General features: G+C 44.2%; 1 protein-coding gene across 1 annotated transcript in view; it reads right to left on the bottom strand.

Moving 5' to 3' along the window:
• LOC147666001 (extracellular calcium-sensing receptor-like) overlaps positions 1-21,752 on the bottom strand; it is an 89,628-nt gene that overhangs the window by 44,204 nt on the left and 23,672 nt on the right. The window contains exons 3-4 of the mRNA XM_086949336.1: positions 7,114-7,405; positions 5,093-5,911 (exon numbers count right to left, since the gene is read on the bottom strand). Coding sequence (XP_086805462.1) covers positions 5,093-5,911; positions 7,114-7,405 — 1,111 coding nt within the window. The remainder of the gene's footprint in view (positions 1-5,092; positions 5,912-7,113; positions 7,406-21,752) is intronic.

The following is a 21,752-nucleotide window of genomic DNA, read 5'->3' as shown; positions in this document are numbered from 1 at the left end:
GGCAGGCAAGGGCGAAAAATTTCGCTGATGAAGGAGTTTGAGGCACTTTTCATGTGACACGAAAAAGGGGAGGAGCCTGCAGGGAGAGCGTCCAGGTGCTGTCAATGGAGATGGGCGGGCGCTCCTGGGACTTGTAGTCCTGCGCCCACCCTCGCTTGCAGCCCTGCAGCCCTGACTTCAGCAGCAACCCTACAAAGTCACAAACAAACGAACGTGGTCTTCCAACAGGGTTCTCAGCAGCCGCCCCACATGAAGCGGGACCCGCGCAGCGGGTTCCGCGAGGAGTTGCCTGGAAGAGTAGAGTAACTCGCAATCCAGATGTGGCAGGCAAGGGCGAAGAATTCCACCGATGAAGGAGTTTGAAGCACTTTTCATGTGACACGAAAAAGGGGAGGAGCCTGCAGGGAGAGCGCCCAGGTGCTGTCAATGGAGACGGGCGGGCGCTCCTGGGACTTGTAGTCCTGCGCCCACCCACGCTCGCAGCCCTGCAGCCCTGCAGCCCTGACTTCAGCAGCAACCCTACAAAGTCACAAGCAAACGAACGTGGTCTTCCAACAGGGTTCTCAGCAGCCGCCCCACACGAAGCGGGACCCGCGCAGCGGGTTCCGCGAGGAGTTGCCTGGAAGAGCAGAGTAACTCGCAATCCAGACGTGGCAGGCAAGGGCGAAGAATTCCACTGATGAAGGAGTTTGAAGCACTTTTCATGTGACGCGAAAAAGGGGAGGAGCCTGCAGGGAGAGCGTCCAGGTGCTGTCAATGGAGACGGGCGCGCGCTCCTGGGACTTGTAGTCCTGCGCCCACCCTCGCTCTCAGCCCTGCAGCCCTGACTTCAGCAGCAACCCTACAAAGTCACAAACAAACAAACGTGGTCTTCCAACAGGGTTCTCAGCAGCCGCCCCACACGAAGCGGGACCCGCGCAGCGGGTTCCGCGAGGAGTTGCCTGGAAGAGTAGAGTAACTCGCAATCCAGACGTGGCAGGCAAGGGCGAAGAATTCCACCGATGAAGGAGTTTGAAGCACTTTTCATGTGACGCGAAAAAGGGGAGGAGCCTGCAAGGAGAGCGTCCAGGTGCTGTCAATGGAGACGGGCGGGCGCTCCTGGGACTTGTAGTCCTGCGCCCACCCTCGCTCGCAGCCCTGCAGCCCTGACTTCAGCAGCAACCCTACAAAGTCACAAACAAAAGAACGTGGTCTTCCAACAGGGTTCTCAGTAGCCGCCCCACACGAAGCGGGACCCGCGCAGCGGGTTCCGCGAGGAGTTGCCTGGAAGAGTAGAGTAACTCGCAATCCAGACGTGGCAGGCAAGGGCGAAGAATTCCCTAGATACACATTGAAAGATAACCTGCACTCACCCTCTGGTAGGTTAGCACAGAGCAGTTAGGTTTATTTAAACAGGCAATGTGTAAAGCATTTGCGCAACACACACATGCAGGAACACAATTAAAACACCACAAAAGACTACATAATCGTTTAGAAAATAGACATTGATTTTATAATTAAATCAAGACCAAATTGGCAAAAATTCCATAAGAAGAAGTTGAGTTATGAATTTCTAAAGAATTAAGAGAGTTCTAGTGCTAGAAGCAAAAAGAACATATGGGGTTTTCTGGGGGCTGGACCGGGGCAAAGTCAACAGTTTAAGCTGACCACGATGCAACGCTTGCTGGAAACATGAGCCATGCAGGCCCATTGAGCAGAGTATCTTGATCCTGGAAACAAAAGTGAGATGCGGGGTGCAGATGAGTGATCTGTTGAGTTAAGTGCTGATTCCGAGTGCAGTGGTGCCAAACACTATGCACTGGGTTAACCCATGCTGGAGGGGTGATGCATCAATCTTCTTAACGCAGTTGCAGAAATGCATTGGTTACGAAGCAGAGGTTTCAGATGCGATGCTGCAGTTCTAAGTGCAATGCACCAATTCTACTCTCCCAACAGGGTTGATGCGTGGTTCTGCTAAACAGAGACTGGATCTACATCTGTTTCTGTGGTGCAAATATCGGGGTCTACTTACAGTGAACCAGGCACAGGAGCCTGTGCAGAGATGTTGATAGCCCTTAGTCTCAAGCAAAAGGCGGGAAGTCAACGAGCCCTTGGAGTTGACTATGGTACAAGCTCTTCTAAGCAGGGTCAGAGAGTAGCACCAGAAGGGCAGCACAAGAGAAAAGCAGGCTTTCCATGTCAGAAATTCAACAGAGTTTCAGACCTCGCTGTAGCAAAGCAGTTCTTCTGACAGAGTCCAATTGTAGGTCCAGAAGTGTCTGATTTGGTGGGGTCAGAGCAGCAGAACTCATACCCAGCAGTGCCTTTGAAGTGGGGGTGACTTCAAAGAAGGGTCTTTGAAGTGCACAAATGCCCTTTCTTCCTTGCTCTGGCTACAGACTATCAATAGGGGGTAATGAGTACTTTGTATGGTCAGGAACAAGGGTCAGCTCCTCCCTTACTTCCTGCCCAGGAATAGATATCAGAATGGAGACGAGTGCTCATGCACACATAATCTTCCAGTGTTTGTGGCTGTCTAGAGGGAATGCACAAAGTGAAGCTGTCACCCACCTCAGACTTGTATTGGAGTCAGACTGCAGGCACACCAAGTAGTAAAAGCTGAGAAATGTCCACAAAGTGGCACTTCTCAAGTAGTAATGTTAAATCCAATTCTACCAGTAAAGAAGATTTGTTGTTACCATTCCAAAGACATAAAACATGAGAAAGTCACTTAAGTGTATTAAGGAGATCCCGGTGTTAACCTATGAGAAGAACAGGCTAGGGGTGGGCGGAATTTGCATAGTCATGCTACGCAAAGCTCTGCGAAACGGTAAAAAATGTCTGCGAGCACGCAAAAGTTCTGCGAACACGCAGAATTGCTTGTTCCGCCCGTTCGTGATGCTTTTTTCCTGTTTGCGAACACGGTTTGTGTGCAAGGGGAGAAAAATCTCGCAAAAGCTCTTTTTGAAAGTGCAAACAAGCAACAAATTCCATGAAGCTGCATATAGCGGAATTTTGGCAAATCAGCGTTCTCTGCGGTACACAAAATTACCCAAATTCCGTAAATTCCGTGAGAGGAACGTAAATTACCACCCAGGCCTAGAACAGGCCTCACAGTAGAAAAAAATGAATTTGGTCATTTGTAACTACCAGGACATGCTAAACCAAAAAGTACTAGTCCTACCTTTTTCTCATGCAGCATACCAGCCAATGGGCTACCTAGGACCAACCATGGAGATGACATGTGTAATAAAAGGGGAATTTACGGCTTGACAAAGGGTTTTAAATGTCAAGGTTAGGTAGCAGTAAACTGCAATGACAGGCACTGCAGTGGCAGGTGTGAAACAGGATTCAAAAGGCACTTGTGTGGGTGACAGAATCAGGGCTGTAGGCCCAATAGTAGCATTTAATTTACAGGCCCTGGGTATACAGTATACCACTTTACAAGGGACTTATATGTAAATAAAATAGTTCAATTGTTAAGGGGAGAAGGACATACACTTTAGCACTGGTCAGCAGTGGTACAATGCTCAAAGCCCTAAGGCAAGCAAAAAGAATCAGCAAAAAGAAGGGGTAAACAGGTAAAATGTTTGGGGGAACACCACCCCAAGGCTGACAGGTGTAACACTCTGTTTCACCAATTTGCTAATATGAAGTAAAACATGCATACTGAAATAATCACTTGAAATTGCTGTTATTTGCGTTTTTCTCTGCATATTTAAGCAACCATTAGTGGGATGAATTGAAATCACAATGTACCACCATAACACACTAAATATGTAGAACCGTCAGCGTATCTGCACAGAATTGAGCAGGAGACACTGCTTGTAAGTGGCGGCTGCAAACTCTCTCAGGTCATTTTGCCATAACAGGATTTCTGTTGGGAGCAGAACAAAGCATTTTTCTTCTTTTTGTGGACAGTTGTTGATAAGGAAGTTGGCTGCACCTATTTAGCTGTATAACAATAGCCCCTCCTGCACCCCTACTATTTCTATCACCCTTCAGTTTTGATGCTTACAATATGGATCATGACTACAACCTATACGTCTCACACACAAGATAAATGTGCCCCAACTATTGGTTCTGCATACAAACAAACTAAGCAGTGCAAATGTCCATTTCCGAGAGAGACACAAAAAAGAGATTAGTGCTTAGAAAATCTGTAAAGCAGGACTACTCCTCAGGCAGACTTCAACTATGTTGTGTAATTGGAAAATGGGCATTGCTACAGGGAGGTGGCTGTGGTGAGACATACCCCAAATAAATGCATACTTAGCTGGGTTGTTGGGTCTGAGAGGCCTGAGTCGGGCCCGCTATGTTCTTGTTGTTTTTTTTCATTGTCTTCAATTCACTAAAAGGTTTCAACTTCTTAATATATATGGGAATGGGAACTAAAATATATTTAGTGAACATTTCACCTAAAAATAGTAAATCTTCACCCGTATATGTACTCCTTGAATGGATGCAGATTTACTTATTTTTGGAACTCATTAACATTGGCAGTAGTAGGGTTTATAGGCATATTACTGACAATCAAACTCCCAAAAGTGGATGGGACAAATCCTTGCACTCTAACCTCTGACAATCTCTTGAAATAACATGCCAACCCATTATTTTGTGGCCACTGTAGCATTCTAGACCGAGGCCTTCCTGCACATCTGTATTGCCCATGCTCACATGGGAACCGTGCACCCCAAACCTTGGTCATCTCACCCATTCACTCTGAGGCCCACTGCTTTTTTAGTTGTGAAATTTGAGATTTACAACCAGAGTCTTACTGACTAAGCTGAGCCCCTGTTAGTTACATGTCTAAATAGAATGAACATTCTAGCTCCCATTTTTATAAGTATATCCAAATATTGAGAGGCCACTTCTTTAATGCTTAAAAATGACCTGTATGTTCAACACATCAAAGTACTAAGAAAATGTTGATATGATGGCAAGCAAAGGGGTTGCCTACTTTGGGTACAGACTTACTTTAGTTTGTTCAATGCCCACCCTTGAGTTTGGAATAGCAATGCAACTCTTGAAACTGGACCATAACGTTAAACTTAAAATTGTGTACTAAGATCTAGTAGCCTTTTTTTTATTTTGTTTTGGTACATTTTCTTACTTGCCAAGATTTGAAATCCACTAAATCTGCACAGGTCTCATGAATGAAAGGCCCTTTACCCTGTTCACAGGAAATCAGATCTTGTAAGGCCATGGCAATGGCGTATACCGCCATGTAAGTGTTGAAGGTGACTCTCAGGTTACTGTCGTCGTAGAAATTGGGCAGGTTTTTTATTTTCTCAGTTCCTAGGCATGGTTCAATGGTCATGTTAAATTGATTCTGCGGGTTTGGCCATGCACAGTCAAAAGCTTCTTCCCAGAACTCTCGAGTGAACATGTGCTCTGGATATTTTGAAGGGTTGACACTGCTGAGATACTCTTCAAATCCTGGCATTTCTCCACTATGAATGGCAAATCCAATTGTGCCGGCCAGGATGTCTGAGTACTTCTGTACTGACAGGAGGGTAGATGTCGACCAGGCCTCACTGGCGATCAAAACCTTCCCAGTTACATTTTGCCTCACCATCTCATCCAGAACAGGTGCAAAGTCTGCATCAAGGCAAAAGACCACTATAGCATTAGCGCTGGAGCCTTTAATCACCTGGGTGATGTGAAAGGCATTCCTGTCAGTTTTGCTCAAAATTATGTTCTCAGAAAAGTCAACACATGCACCAGCTCTCAGTATCTCTTGCTTCACTATTTGGATCCCTTGTTGACCATAAGCAGTGTCTTCAGCCAGTAGACCCACCCAAGTCCACCCAAAGTACATTACCAGCTGGGCCAGCCCTTGAGATTGCACGTCATCACTAGGGATAGTACGGAAAAAGGATGGGAACTGGTTCCGATCACTTAGGAGAGGATTTGTGGAGAAATAGCTGATCTGTGTAAGAAAATAAATGTTACATGTCAAGAGATTTCTAATTATCCAAAACATGGATAAACAGTTGGAGCAACTGGATACCAAATTGTCTGATCATTAAGTAGCAAATCCTAATTGTTCCTTATTTCAATGTTTTCCGCATTACATTCCCTGAATTTCCACCAGTGTTTACGACTGAAGCAGATCAACATCCGTAATTCATTATCACTCCTCATTGCGGACTCTACCGATTCAACGCACATGAAAATGGATATAGAATATTCAGTACATGTTTTGTTAATAAGAACAAGTGTTCCAATCAAGCTCAAGAGCTCAACCTAGATAGCACCCTCCTTTATTCACAATCATGACATCCAAGGTTTGAGAGTAGCAATATATCAATATCATCTTCAATGCTCCAACTACTCATTCCTTGTGTCTTTGTAGCCAGATCATGGGAAACATCATAGTATGCTGTATCTGCAAGTGAAGTATGTCCCTGTAATAGATCTCTTGGCCAGTGTTCGAATGCTAGTCATTGCAGCTTGGAAATAAAATGAAAATTCGAATCCCAGCATTCCCAATATAATATATATGTATATGGTATTTCTATAGCACAAACCTAGCCAAAAAGTAGGGCATCCCCATACCCTGCCCCCTGGCAGGACATGTAATCCTGCAAATCCTGGTAACATCTCTTGTTGGAAAAGAAGCTGAATATGGGACATTACCCTTGGGAATATGTAGAAATTGATCCTGAGTCACATGGTAGTTCCCCCAGGGGACAATATGAAAGATCATGGTTTTCCTGCATCATCTGGGGTATCTGTAATTTCAAAAGTGGGACTACAGCATTGGCATTCCTGCTCAAAAGGGAATGTGGGAAAATGTTAAAAGTAGAACCACTCCATAAGTACATTTCTTACTCAATTCAATTTACATTGCACAGTCTCACTTCTCATTACTCATTTTTGTTCTCTTTTGACTCCTTTGTCCACCAGCCCTTCCCCACATAGGCATCCTCACGCTCCATGGATAGGCATCAGATGCAAATAATTCATAGTGAAAACAACAAAAACAACATGAACTTCAACTGCAGACCATGAGATTCTTCAGAAGTATGGGGTGATATCTTTTCTGAGGTACATGTGCAGCCATGTCCTTGGAAAGAGATTCATCTCATTACCGAAGGTCTCTTTATCACTGTGCAATCAGATACTCACCAGTGGTATCCGGTACAGCCCCAAAACTCGAGCCATTAGTATTGAGTTTGTGGACCCAGAGTCACCCACAACACCCACCAGTGGCGGATTCTCCTGGCACCTGTAATTTGCTATGGTCTCTTCTTGCCCTGTCAGCATCCACAGTGTGCCTTGAAGTGCCCTCTGCTGCGCCCTGCAGGAGTCATAAATCCAGAAGCCTAGGGTGGTATTGGGCAGGAGGGAGGGGTCGACGTTGATCTCCTTGATGGCAAAAGTGAAGCCCTGGAGCCACTGATAATCCAGCAACCCAAACCTAGGCAATAAAAATACCATACACGTCAGAGGAGAGGGCAGATGGGTCCTGTGCAAGATACTAGGATTCTAAAAGTATCTTTAAAGTATAACTAAGTACTTGGGATGCCTCTACTGAGACCCAGCTTCAGCTTTTTAAATGCACTAGAATATTGAACAAGAGCACTGCCTGTGCTGGGACCTATGATCCTATGACCTATGATCACAGCTTTGCAATGCAGCTTACTTATGCTGATCTACATGTTTAATTTGAGCAATGAGACTCACTGATGGCTTTGTCAATACACCTCGATTCTGATCCAGATAGATAGATTGAAAAGGAAAAGGAAGGAAGAATCGTCGGTCACCAGGATTCCAAGAACATCATGCACTTTATTTGAACAGACCCTCCAGGATTTAGCGATTTGCAAAAAAATTGTGAACTCTGCAGTTTTGCAAAAATGCTGCGATTTTTACAAAACTACCCGCGAAATTTGTAAAATATGATCAATTTGGCTGACAAAGTGAAAATAAAACAGGGAGAATTACACTGCCTGGCTCCACGCGGTCTCAGCAACTGCAACCAGTGCTTTAATCTTTTTCTTGCTTGAAGACATAATTGTCTGATCCCTTCAATACTACAGTAAATGTTTCTGCTTTCCAAATCACTTAAACTACTAGACTGTGCATGCTTTAACCACCAAACCCGGGACTATGTCCTGAGCGATGGCCATGTTGAAGCCAGGCAAATCGTCTTCTTTTCTTCTGAGTTATTGATCCCATGGAACTGATACCCCTACGAGCAATCTACCTGACTTTAGCATGGACTCTGCTCATAGTGTAACACTATGTTTAGTTTAGAGACTGATAAAAAACATCCACACATGTTGTATCGCAACAAACTGGAAATATTGTCACTGCACTATTTAAGCCGGCATCTTGGAATTTCTCCATCTGAATGGTGTATGGTTTTCACCAGCAAAATCAGGAAAAACCCTTTTTAAAAAAACAACCATACGACTGCGACATGAACATGCATCTATTGAAATATTGCTGTCTTAAAGACTTTAAGTTTTTTTTTTCATCAATTTCAAAATCTTAGTTTCAGTCCTTTTTGTTAAGGGCGGGACTAAGTCTGCTGTCATCATCATAAGGCAAAGTTCAAGTGACAGGTGTAAGAGAGGTGAAGCATTTAACATTTTCGCGACAGCAACAAAACTTCTTTTGGTTTATGTCCAGCTCATTTAATATTCTGTGCACTATTTATTTTTTACTGTTTTCCTAAACTCACACAATAATCAACAGTTTGTCCAATCAGTGGTTTTTGCTATACATATATGATGATTACTACACAAGAATGCGTGTAACTATGCAAAAAGTTGTAGAAGAAGGGACACAATTCCCACTCATAAAGTTTCTTGAGATCAGCATGTAATCAGTCATTTTAGGGCAATGGCCAGGCACCAGTCATGTTTGGTCCTGCCTGCTGACTACCATCACTTCCATTTTACTTTAGCTTTCCCCATTTTCCTGTCTTCTGTCCTTTTATTACTTTCTGTCCGGTTCATTGTTGCTGTGTTTTTTTCAATTTTTTGCTTAGACTACTTTTCTGATGTTTTTTACACTTGTCTCATCTCTGCAGGCGAAGGAGAGGGGTCCTGCTGGCTCTGAATGGGCATTACGCCTTGGGAGGAGGAGGAGGAGGGATTTTTACTTTTTTTATTTATAGGTTATATTGCAATTTATAATATATTAGAATGATGATAACTGTTCAATCTTAAGTTATCATCAAGTCCAAATGACTTTTGACCTTTGAACTAAATACCGTGATAAATATTTGTAGCTAAACATATCTGAAGCTGAAAGCGCAAGTTGCATAAGGTTAAAAAATTGTAACGTGAAATGGTACCTCAATCCAGATTTTTTTTTTAATTGTTCTTTTATTCTAAGTTGTACTTCATGATGGTGGTACTAGAGACTTGGTATAACATTTAAGTAAGACAAAGTGGGCATTTTGGCATTGTTTTATATACTCAGTACTTTATTCAGTTTTGAATAATTGGGTTTTTCTGAAAAGTAATAGGCATGATTTGAAAAACTCATAATGAGAACCTAGGAAACATTGTTAGTAAACAGCCCCAAGGACAGCTGCCATCTTCCTGGCATTGCTGAGCCCAACCAATCCTTGGAAGTGCACCTCCACCAACTACCATCCTGCACCCTATGGCACCTGATGAAGAGGTGTCATGCCTCATGGGTCCAGGAGGCAGAGGTGCCCTGGAAGGGGTGCGTACGTGGGTGTTAAAACATTCCAGGGAGAAATACGGCCCCCTTTCACGAGGTTAGTAGTAGAGCTGTACTTCCATAGAGTTGCAGGCACTTTAAACATGCCTGTTTCATGGTGGAATACTCAACTAAAACAGTCTCCATTGATTTATGGCTGAAAAAGAATGATTGTGGGTAAAATAAAGTGCTGCAATAATGCCGCTAAATTTCCATTTTTGTGCGGCAAGATTTGCAAATCTATGCTGCAATAATCTGGCGGTCTGTTTAAAAGGTAACAAAAAAGATGCGGATCACTATCATCCACCTTGATCACAGGTGAGATGTCTCTGTATGGCGTAAGAATCACATGCTTTTGCAGGGCAAATTGTTAACTCCTGGGCTTGTCTTTATCACCTGCTCATGTTGCACATTGGAAAACAGGCACAGGATTATGTTGGACTGCAGGGCAATACCAAATCACAGTCCATGTTCAAAAGCACTGCTGTGACTCGTTACGGTACTTGTGCATACCTTTGCATACCATGCCACTTCCAGCGAACACATTTGAACAGTGTAATATTGCATCTCACATCATACAGAAAGACTGCTCACCGGTGATCAAGGCAGATGAAAACTGAAACGCATCAGATAATCAGCCGCTACTTTTTTTGAAACCTTTTAAATAAAGCGCCTGCTGTTCTTGGAATCCAGGTGTGCACTGTGTCTTCCTTTGAAGTTCAAGTGACGGTATGATCCCACTACATATTTGTCAACAACGCTCTGCAGGGTCCTGGGTTTCCTTAAACAGTGCAAATTTCCTCTCTCTCTCTATATATATATATATATATATATATATGTAACTTTAAGCATTCCAGGTATACAAATATTTATTTATTTTATTTTTATTTTATTTTATTTTATTTTATGGTTTTATATAGCGCAAACCAGACCTGTGAGGGTATCAAAGCGCTTTACATGATTGGGGGGGTGAAATACAAAGGGCATAGGAAGGGAGGATATCAAGGGAAACAAGAAGTAGTGTGGCTCACTGGTGTGGCTCACTGGTTAGGGTGAAGTAGTGTGGCTCACTGGTTAGAGGCGGCAGACCCGATAGCAGAGGACGGCCCGGGACCAGGGTTCGATTCCCGGCGCGGCAGGTTTCTGGACCAGGGTCAGCGGACTCGATAATTCTCTCGCCTCGGTGCCCACTCTGATCAGCGATCACACTCGGCAACTCTGGGCATTAGCTTGCCTCATCTTCACTAACGGCCCCACCAGACCGCCGGGGATGCCTGGTCTCACCCTGGAGATACCCATTAAGGGACCATCTCTCAGGGAAGCCAGGAAGGGTTTCGCAGCGGTCGAAGCGCCTTGGGACCCTACGGGTAAGTAGTGCGCTATATAAATGCCAATACATACATACAATACAAGGGTTATGTACATTATGTAGGAAAAAACAGGTAGATTTAATATACAAGAGGTCCCATCTCCCGGTTGGGAAGCCCAGAAGGCAGGGAGGCATCATCCAGGACAGTCAAGGATAAAGCCATCATGGCGGGCGGTACAAGGTCATAGAGGAGATTGTAATGTGGTCGTTAGGCAAGGAATTTTCTCATGAGGAAAATGTTGGTCTCCTTTTTGAAGCGTGCAAAAGAAGACAGTCTTCTTATGGTAGACGGTAGAGAGTTGCATATTCTTGGAGCTGCCCCAGAGAAGCCCAGGTTGTAGGTTTTCTTTTTCCGGAAACGAGCTGGTTGGAGCAGGAGGTCTCTGCCAGACCGGGAGTTTCTGGCTCCACCGGATAGTACGTGTTTCTGGGCAAGGAAGGCATGGTCGTTAGAGTATAGAGCCTTGAAAGTAATGCAGGCCATCTTAAGTTGGATTCTGGCCTCGAGAGGGAGCCAATTTAGGGCTTTCAGGTGTGGAGAGATGTGGTCAAATTTCCTTGAAACAGTTAGGAGTCTGATGGCAGTGTTGAGGTAGGCTTTCAGTGGGGCCAGAGAGTTTTTAGGCCGACCTGAAAGAGTAGAGCAACCGTATTCAAGTCTAGAGATGACTAGTGCCTGGGTTGCCATCTTTAGGTTGGGAGGGTCGAGGAAGGGTTTCAAGTTTCTTAGGTAACTCAGATTAAATCTGGCAGCTTTAGCCATCAAATTGATGTGGAAACGCACATTCAAACTGCCATCTAGAGTTATTCCCAGGGATTATGGAGAATCCACAATGGTAGGAGAGCAGTTTAGCACTGTGATGGCCTTGATGCATTCTTGGATGTCAGGATTGGTTTTGGGTGGGGAGATGAGAAGAAACTCGTTTTTTTTGCATTGAGTTTGAGCTGGTTAGAGGTGAGTCAGTGGACAGTCAGTTTCAAGGCCTCATACAGGGCAAGAATGTCCTTAGGAGAAGATACATGTGGTAGGCAATATTGGCGGTGCGTAGCACCTCTGCGAGAAGTTTCAGGTAAAGATTGAAAAGGGTAGGGGACAGGGTTGAGCCTTGAGGGACTCCCACCGTGATCGGGGAGGGGGCAGACAGGTTGCCATTAATTAGGATTCTCTGAGAGCGATTCTGGAGGAAGGACCTAAACCATTCAAGAACGGTGCCATCCAGACCCATCCTGAGTTTGAGGCGTTCAAGGAGTGTTTCGTGGTTGACCGTATCGAAGGCAGAGGATAGATCTAGGAGGATAAGGAGACAGGAACTGCCTTGGTCCAGGGCTTGAAGGGCATCATCCACAATGTGGAGGAGGGTGGGTTCGGTGCTGTGTCCAGGTCTGAATCCGGATTGGTAGACATCCAGTAAGTGGAAGTTAGTGATGTGAAGGCTCAGTTGCTGTTGCACACATTTTTCAAGAACTTTGGCTAGGAGTGGGATGTTGGAAATAGATCTATAGTTTTCAAGGAAGGAGGGATCCAGTGTAGGTTTTTTTAAAATAGGGGTGACTTGGCCAGCTTTGAGAGAGTCCGGTATTGATGTTATGTTATGTTATGTAAAAGGACTTATAGAGCACACATACACCCAACGGTTTCTTGGCGCTAATCGGCAAATAAGGAGCAGAAAAGATAAATGGATAGAGGGGCAGCGGGGAGGAAAAAGTAATGAAAACCAAAGGGGACCCTAGGTACAACTCTTACGGAACAGGGGAGTCTTCAGGAGGGACCTGAATCGAATATAGGAGGAAGTGAGCCTAAACTCCAGCAGGGACGCTGCAATATGTAAAGATAGCAGTCTCTCCGTGGCTTGGATTTGATGGATGTGTACTGACTCAGCCCTTACAATAAAATCATCCAAGGTGCCAGAAGCCCCCTTTCGTTTGCTTAGTAGGGACATGGTAACCGGCTGCAATACTTGGGCTAAATATTACCTTGCTAGGGTGTGTCGTTACTCCTTACTCGAGATGCCAAGGGGTGTTGCCCAGCCCGGCCTCTTCTGGCCCCTGACGGCCACAGATGGCCTGCCCTTTGCCTGTAGGAGGGAGGCATTGATTATTGCAGTCCAGGAAGCGATGATAGCCTGAGAGGCGGCAGCTAAGCAGTTAGAGGGGAGAGGGTCATTGAAGTGATTGTTCGGGTTAAGGGAGGAAAGAATTTTCGAGACGGAGGGGTCGTCATAGATTTTGAAGCTGTACCAATGGACATAGTTTTTGGGTGATGTCTGGGAGGGCAATGTGGAGGGAGCCAACAGAGAGGGCCTTTAATAGCCGGTATAGTTCTCTACGGCGGGCTATAAGGCTATAGTATGTGTGTGTCCTAAACTGCTTAAAATATGCTGCATACTGTTGAAACACTTATTTCTTAATGCTCAGGTAAGTTCGACTCGTCAGGCTCTTATCCTATGTTAAGCAGGCAAGTCGATTCCACTGCTATGTCAGCTGACAATGTTTCTAGCTATAGCGGAAAAACTCTTGATAAAGGCTAATTAATGGTTACTTTAAAGAATCATGATTCAACACGGTTGTGCTACGGTAGCTGACATTTACACAATTTCATGCGTACGCTGCAATGTCAATGTGTCCTGAGAAGAATTATGAAAATACAGATTTTTACACACAGCTTATTTACACACTACGGTCATTATGAAAGGTTTATTGACTATGCTGCTATGGTAATTTAATAGAAATAGAAACTATGATAACACTGATGCACTTTCATAGCATGTCTGTACAATGGAATTCATTACGTGTCAATTTTATGAATTATGATTCAGCCCTAGATAATAGGTTTTACAAATATATTGAGATACCTTACCACACATTTGTAGTCTGAAATGTAATTATCTAGCTTATGTTTATATGTATTCCACAGTCTAATTGCACAATGTTGTTTAAGGTAGCTGGTTTTAATGCATGTTTCGGAATATAACTGTCATTTATTACGGATATGGGCCTGTGTCTGGAGCAGGAGGGAGCCTGCTACCCCCGCCGACACCGCCAAGAGTCCATTTAACACCTGAACAGTAGAACAGCAGTGAGGGGACTCACCTCTTGCCTGCCGCCACCGCTGAGAGTTACGGACGCCACCCACAGCGCCGTCGCCGCCCCAGGACTACAATTCCCAGCAGCCTCAGCGGTGCGGTGCGCTCTGAGGACGAGTGCAGCAGCGCCAGGAGGCAGGAGGCGCATATAGCCCTGACAGGCCCTCTGTGTCGCTGGACGAGCCGGGCGAAGCCCGGGCAAAGGGCGGGCCATCTGTGGCCTTCAGGGGCCAGAAGAGGCCAGGCTGGGCAACCCCCCTTGGCATCTCGAGTAAAGAGTAAAGACACACTGTAGCAAGGTAATATTTAGCCCAAGTATTGCAGCCGGTTACCATGTCCCTACTGAGCAAACGAAAGGGCGCTGCTGGCACCTTGGATGATTTTATTGTAAGGGCTGAGTCAGTACACATCCATCAAATCCAAGCCACGGAGAGACGGCTATCTTTACATATTGCAGCGTCCCAATCTCGCCCGCCCACTGGGGGGTAAACGTGTTGCTCCCTGCTTCTCAATTAGGAGCAAAACCTGTCCAATTAAGCCCGAACATACAGATAATAAACACCCCTTTGATTATGGCACAGTCTGTTCAGGATTTACAAGCACCAGCCAGTAATACACGAGGCGAGGCAATCAAACGGCAGATATTGACTGCTTCAGTATCGGGCAGCAAAAATCCTAATCAGAAGGAACACAGAAGAAAATCATTAGACCCAGCTATGGATATTATGAAGAACAACAAAGGCGGGGCAGACACTGAATTACCCGATGTTAGATCATCTAACTCTATCTCCACCCAAACTGATTTTCCTCCCGTCAGCAGTTCCCAGACAACAGGTTTGGGCATTGAAATTCTGGACACCTTGATGGAAGGTTTTGAAACTAGGTTGGACGATTTAATGGGGGTGTTTGCTATGGAACTTGATGGTCTGTGGAAAGAAATGCACAAAATTAATGATGTTGCAGCAATTACAAAAAGGGTGGGAGAGGGCATAATTGCCCTGGAACCCACGTTGATTGGCATATTAAATTGGGATAAGGCCCCCAATCCCCATAGAGTACCCGATGTTACGATACCATCTCCATTAACTCAGGGTGATAATTGTGGGGAGAGAGGGGGCCCACGTAAAGATAATGCAGCTAACTGCATACCCCCTAAGCCCCCCTTAGAGCCAAATAATGGCAGTAAAGTTGTAACCCAAGTAACTAGAGAGTCAAGTGTTAGTCATAACCAGGATGTCTTGCATATCCCACCGGACTCTGCACCATATGTACTGGTCCTAAGTGGAGTTCCCCAATTAAAAAAGGAGACAGAGGGAGTCTTGGCCCGACCTGCAAAGAAAGTCAGTGGACTGGCTTTGTAAGCAAAAATGTTTTAATCCTAACAGAAGGAACGATATAATTATGGCTAGACGAGTTGGGTGGATAGGCACCTCCCATAAACATATCCAGGGGGACTGTGTGCTCTTAAATTTTAGAAGGCCCCAGCAGGTTCGCCATCTTTTGTCTATTAATGATGCAACCTTTAATCCTCATACTGATATTAGTGCCCTTCCTCTGGGCTATTTTTACAAACCCCGTACTGCCCTCAATAGTTGCACTGGAACACCTATACCCCTGTGTAATAACTTTCATGCTTTTCAAAGTTTGGATCAACAAGACTGACCACCAATACCCCCAAATTTTGAGGCTGTTAGTATTTCACCCGCCAGAGTAGTACTGACGGCATCACCCCAAGGGAAGAAAGTCCCAGCAACACGGAATGAGGGGACAAGTCTGAGTATACTCAGTTGGAACGTGGCAGGTCTTCCATCAAAAATTAATAATATTGAATGGCTAAATTTGGGAATATCTTGATGGTTCAAGAAACTTGGGCTACCGAAAACTTATACATTGAAGGTTTTCATTGCTATAGTGTCCTTTCACAAATACCAAGGAAGGGAAGGCCATCAGGGGGTTTGTTCATAGGATTAAAGGTGACAGTCGGAGGCACCTTTGAAATAATCCCAACGCACAGCCTGTATCTCCAAGCTGTATTGTTTAAAAGGGGTATCCAATTATATCTATTACATTTTTATAATGATTTTCAGTCAGTCCCTAACAAAAGTTTTTTAAAGTTATTTGATTTTATCTCTGAGCTGGATAACCAGTCTGCAAAAGGAGACACTTTAGGCATCTTACTAGGTGGCGATTTTAATGCCAAATTTCAAAGCCATGGCACTGATATACAAATAGCTTTTTGCACACAAACCTCCTATACCAGAGGTCGAGAACTTAAAAGTCTCATTAACTCGCACAACCTATCTAATGTTATGGACTTAGTTGTAAGTTCTCATATGATTAATCTTCCGACATATAGAGGAAAGGGGAACGGCTCTACATTAGACTATGTCTTTGTATGCCCCCTAATTGAAAAACTGGTGACTTTTGCTGCGGTCACACCATCTGATTTCGGGGATCATAACCCCATTAAGGTAACAATAAATGCAACCAGATGGACTATCGCTCATAGCCACTGTGCAGCGGCAAATTTTTCAGTCTCAACAGATAATCGAAGATTATGTTGGAAAGGGGCAGATAATGCAGAAGTCTTTAAGGCAGTGGCAAAAAACAACATGCCACAGATCGAGTCCTGCCTCTCTCTTGTCTCAGCACCTGAGCAGATAATTAAGGACTTCAGTAAAATATGTCTGACTGTTAAAAGCCTCATATCCAAACCACCCAAAAAGGTAGCACCTGTCCCTAGCTGGTTTAATCAAGATTGCTGTAAAGCAAACAGAAACCTTCGTAGGGCCTTAACTACTATCCCGAGATGCCCTAGAATGGTTAGGCAGGCCAGAAACAATTACAAGGTAGTAACCAAAAATAGGAGAAATTAAGTCTTAAAGGAGCGCTGGGACAAGCTGTCCGACGCCGCCAACTTGAACAATGCTAACATCTTTTGGGCGGCAGTGAGGGAAGTGCGTTCCATGGGGCAGTCACTAACGCCTATTAGTTGCAATATAACTAGTGAGGCCTGGGTGGACCATTTTGCAACTATTTACTGTGCCCCACTTTCATCTGAACCAACCCCGATTTTTGGTAATCCTATACCTATAGACATTGGAATTTTATAAGTAATTGAAGCTATTAACCAAAGTCTAGGCAATAAAGCGCCTGGCCCTGATGGGTTGCCAATAGACCTAATTAAATGGAACCCGGCGTTTTGGGCCCCCTTACTTCTGAATATTTTTAACAATTTGACCCTGGCAAAGATTCCAGAAACATGGGCCAGAAGTGTAATAGTACCGATTTTCAAAAAAGGCGATAGATCACTACCGTGTAACTATCGACCTATCTCCCTAATAGACAACACCCTTAAAATCTTAGGTAGAGTTCTTTATAACAAAATTATAGATTGGGCAGAGGAAACTAACTTCTTGGACCCTTGTCAGCTGGGGTTCAGGAGTAAGGTGGGAACAAGGGAGCAATGCCTGAATTTAATTATTAGTAAATATGTCATTGCCAAGAAAACCCCGGTCTATATGGCCTTCATGGATCTGTCCACAGCTTTTGACCTAGTTAATAGGTCCAAGCTGTGGGCAATTCTTTTATCCAAGGGTCTGGATAAAACCCTGGTCAATGTTCTGGCTTATCTGCACAGAGATCTTAAGGCCCAAGTAAGAATGGGGGCAGGAGGCGAGGTCTCAGGACTCATTAATATTGGCAGGGGGGTCAGACAAGGTTGTGTTTTGGCTCCCCTGCTTTTTAATATATACATTAATGACCTGAATGCCTCCCTGAAACTGGCTACCCAAGATGTCCCATATATTAACAAAGTACCTATCCCTGCGTTGCTCTATGCCGATGACGCAGTTTTAATAGGGCGCACATCAAATTCATTACGCCTCCTTGTCGAAGATTTTAATATTTTTATGAACAATTTAGATTTACAAGTCAATTTAAAAAAGTATTTTTTAATGAGCAGTGGTCCAGGCAAACGGGCTATACATCTGATTGCAATAGATGGCCATAAGATGATGGTGGTAAAATCCTTCGTATATTTGGGTTTGGCCTTTGCTGCAATCAGCTCCTAGAGTGAGCACTTAGCTCACGCCAGGAGCAAGTTCTCAAAGGCCAATAACTCAATTCTAAGCATCCCTCACCCCAAGACGATGTGTGCAGTATTAGCTGTTCAAAGGATTTATAAACTTCAGTGTACCCCGGTAGCGACCTATGAGCTGAGATATGGGGGACGATCAGCTGCTCTGGAATACAGCAGGAGGAGAATAGATTCTGTAGAAAAATACTAAACGTCCCTATTTCAACCTCTCATTACATATCTCACAAAGAGCTCAATATTAATTTTATCAAAGATTTTATTAGGGCTCGCCCAGCACTTATGTGGATTGCTGTACGGAAGAATGAAGCAGCTACCCTGACCCAGTCATTAAGGATTGCTTAGGTTGTGCTACGGTTCTAGATATCTCGTGGTTGGGTGGAGTGCTGAGCAGTTTGCACAGTATAAATATGGAAAGCATTTTTTGGGACCCTTCACTTGCTGCTTTAGTCGCAAAAAAGGATATGCAGAATGCTCTGTATTCCTGATATAAGACCGAGCGTGAGGCAGCAGAGGTCAGTAACACTACTGTGCTAAACTATATGGCCATTGAAAATTATAGGTATCCACTCCACATTTATTTGTTACTACCGATGACCCGCTGGGAGACAAGTCTACTGTTCCGTTTACGGGCTGGCACAATCCGTTCTGCATTCTCCTTCCCACTTGGTTATAGTCCTAATCTAAACTTGATCGCGTGCCCGTGTGATGGGAGGAGTGAGCAAACTATAAAACACTTTATATTCTCCTGCAAATTTTATATCAAATATTTTAAACTGTTTGTATGCTCATATTTTATTAGGAGAAGACCAATTAGCTTAGAGGCAGCATTTGATTCCATGTTAACTCTAGATGATGAGGATCATATTTTCCGCACTTGCACTTTTTTAAAGACGGCAGTAAGGGCACGCAGATCCATGGTTGAGGACTGAGAGTAATGAAAACAGCTTTGTACTGTGATGACCCTTAAAGTTTGCACTATGTCATTTATGATCTGTATAATGAATGTATTTAGACTATTTGACTGTCCACATTTTAACATGAATGTATGTAATGTATTTTATATTTTTCTTTTATGGGTACTGTGGTACCCGAATAAAGATTGACTGACTGACTGACTATTAGAACATTGGAATGTTGGGAGCTCCATTGAAAACAATGGAGTGCTCTGGGCTTATAATGGCTGGTATAAGCCTGGAGCTCCAACATTTCAATGTTTCTTTGTTCACAGCTCTGGCTGTGAACAAGGGCTTCAGGGAACCTGAGGGGATTCCAATCCTCTCAAGATTCCAAAAGGCTTTGTTTTTTTTTGTTAGAACATTCTGTCCTCTAGTGACAGAATGTTCTAATAGCCTTATAGCCCTTCGTAGATGGGCTATACCGCTATTAAAGTCCCTCTCCCTTGTTAAAGGCCCTTGCCTTCGGCTCGGGGCCTTTAACGCTGGAGAGGGCCTTTAATAGCTGGTATAGCCCTCTACGGCGGGCTATAAGGCTATATTATTGCTACTGTATGAATCAGAAGTTTTCAAGAGGCTTCAAATTTCGAAATGGCATCCAATCATGGACATGTTCTTTTGTATAGGAGTTTACTGTTTAAAAGAAATGGGTTAGTGCCTTTCATATACTGATTAGTTTTTTAAAGTTGTGATTGCAATGATTTTTGTTAATCAAGCAATAAATATTCAATTCATTCAGTGGTCACGGGCCCCAAGAGCAGGGTGTTAGTACAGCCAAATTAGAGAAAGTATGCTATGCAGGCTGAGAGTGGCCACTGGTAACCAAGCCCTTCTTCTGTGCACAATCGTTTCACCAGTGTCACCATTAGTGATTAGAGCACCCGTATTGAACAAGAGAACGGAACACAACCAATAATGCTGAAGTACCTCCGTCGACCACATCACAACAGGCTTGGTTGTTAGTGTATTGTCATCCACTGTCCACACGCACTGTCTAATCACGTGCAGTGAACACCAGTGACTTGCCTTGTGTCTGTCCTCAGTCACTGTGTAATATCCTGCTTTGTAGCAAAGGCACTTACATCCAGTCGTACAAAGCACAAAGGCACATAAATACACGTGCAAATACATACCCATGTAAGAAACACACAAGCTACACACAAGTAATAACACAAATAAAAGACATACACAGGTAGCTTGGAGGCCAAAATAGAAGAGATATGTTCATGCCCACACTTTTGCTCGGATTGCTTATAAAGTTGACTTGTGCAAAATTATGTTTTCTTTATCAAATTTTGCGGAGCTGACAAACTACACAAGATCGCAAACCTGCCCATTTAAATGCCCTCATAAAAATACATATACGGACAAAAAAATCGTGTAAATACATTTTGGTGACGTAATGTGTAGCAGATCTTTGTTTTCCAGGTACTTCCATTACAAAACAAAACAGTTTTTTTTTTGTTTTGCTTGGTTTGTTTTAAGCCATTTCATTTGTAAATGTTTGTGAATGTCACAACGTGTGCATCTTTGCACACTCCGCCATAGTCTACTGTGCTCTTAGCCGGATGCATATGTTGAGTTGTGTTGCTCCTGCTCCTAATGCCTCAAGATCTCCCCAGCATTAGCCGTACTGCGATTGGTCAACACATCTCCAATCAGCAAGGCGTACTTGGTTTCACATAATACTCCCAGTGAAAACCTATTGCCATATTATAATGTCCCTGACTCATACCTCCTGAAATATATCTTTGTTTCGGGGGATGATAAAAGTTTTATTTATATTACATTTTAATCACTTACATAAAATTGAAAGAAGAAGAGAGAGAAATTTAGAAGTTATGACAAACTAATTTACTAGAGTTGCTTGAAAACAGCAGTTTGTTTGCAAGATCCAGGGTCGGACACTGAGGTATTCTGAATAAAGTTATTCTCACGTGTGGCAGGCGATGGCCGCAGGGCGCTCCCGGAAGGTGGTTTCAGGATACACCTTCTGCACATGGACAGGGAAGGTGGCTCCGATCAGGAGATCCCCAGACCTTGAGTATCCTGCCGCCTTAGGAGCATGAAGGTGGCAGCCGCGCGGCGGCGGCGGCGCGGAGAGCGCAGCGCACACTGCCAGGTAGCAGAGAGTAAGACCGCATCGCAGCAGCATCTGGTTGACAAGGCTCCAGACAGCAAGGCGTCAGAGGGTCTGTCAAAGGTCCAAGTGGAGAAGGAGACACTTTGAGAAGCTCAGAATCGACGTCAGATCTTTGGATGGAAGGAGTTGCACTAAAGTGCAAAGATCACACCGTTTGCTTTCTTCACTCACATCAAACAGAGCCCTGAAGATTCAGAACCAGCTGCCTCCTCTTCCACGCTAGTGACACTATCACATGGACCAAAGTTTGACGTCGGTCACTGGTGCTCAGAGAGCTGCTGCTTTATAGGCCTCCTGCCTGGAGGCTGCAGGCCAGTGGGGAGGTTCAGAAGTTAGACTAATTGTCCCCTTTGGGAGGCTCTAAAAAAGCACAGTGGTTGGAGTATCTCCTGAGGTGGATGTGTTTAGAAGGTGGGTGGGGGGAGGAGTGTGAGGGGGG

Source organism: Lissotriton vulgaris, unplaced genomic scaffold (genome assembly GCF_964263255.1).
Source record: "Lissotriton vulgaris unplaced genomic scaffold, aLisVul1.2 SCAFFOLD_3231, whole genome shotgun sequence".
Classification (NCBI taxonomy): Eukaryota; Metazoa; Chordata; class Amphibia; order Caudata; family Salamandridae; genus Lissotriton; species Lissotriton vulgaris.
This window is presented reverse-complemented; position numbering and strand designations above follow the sequence as displayed.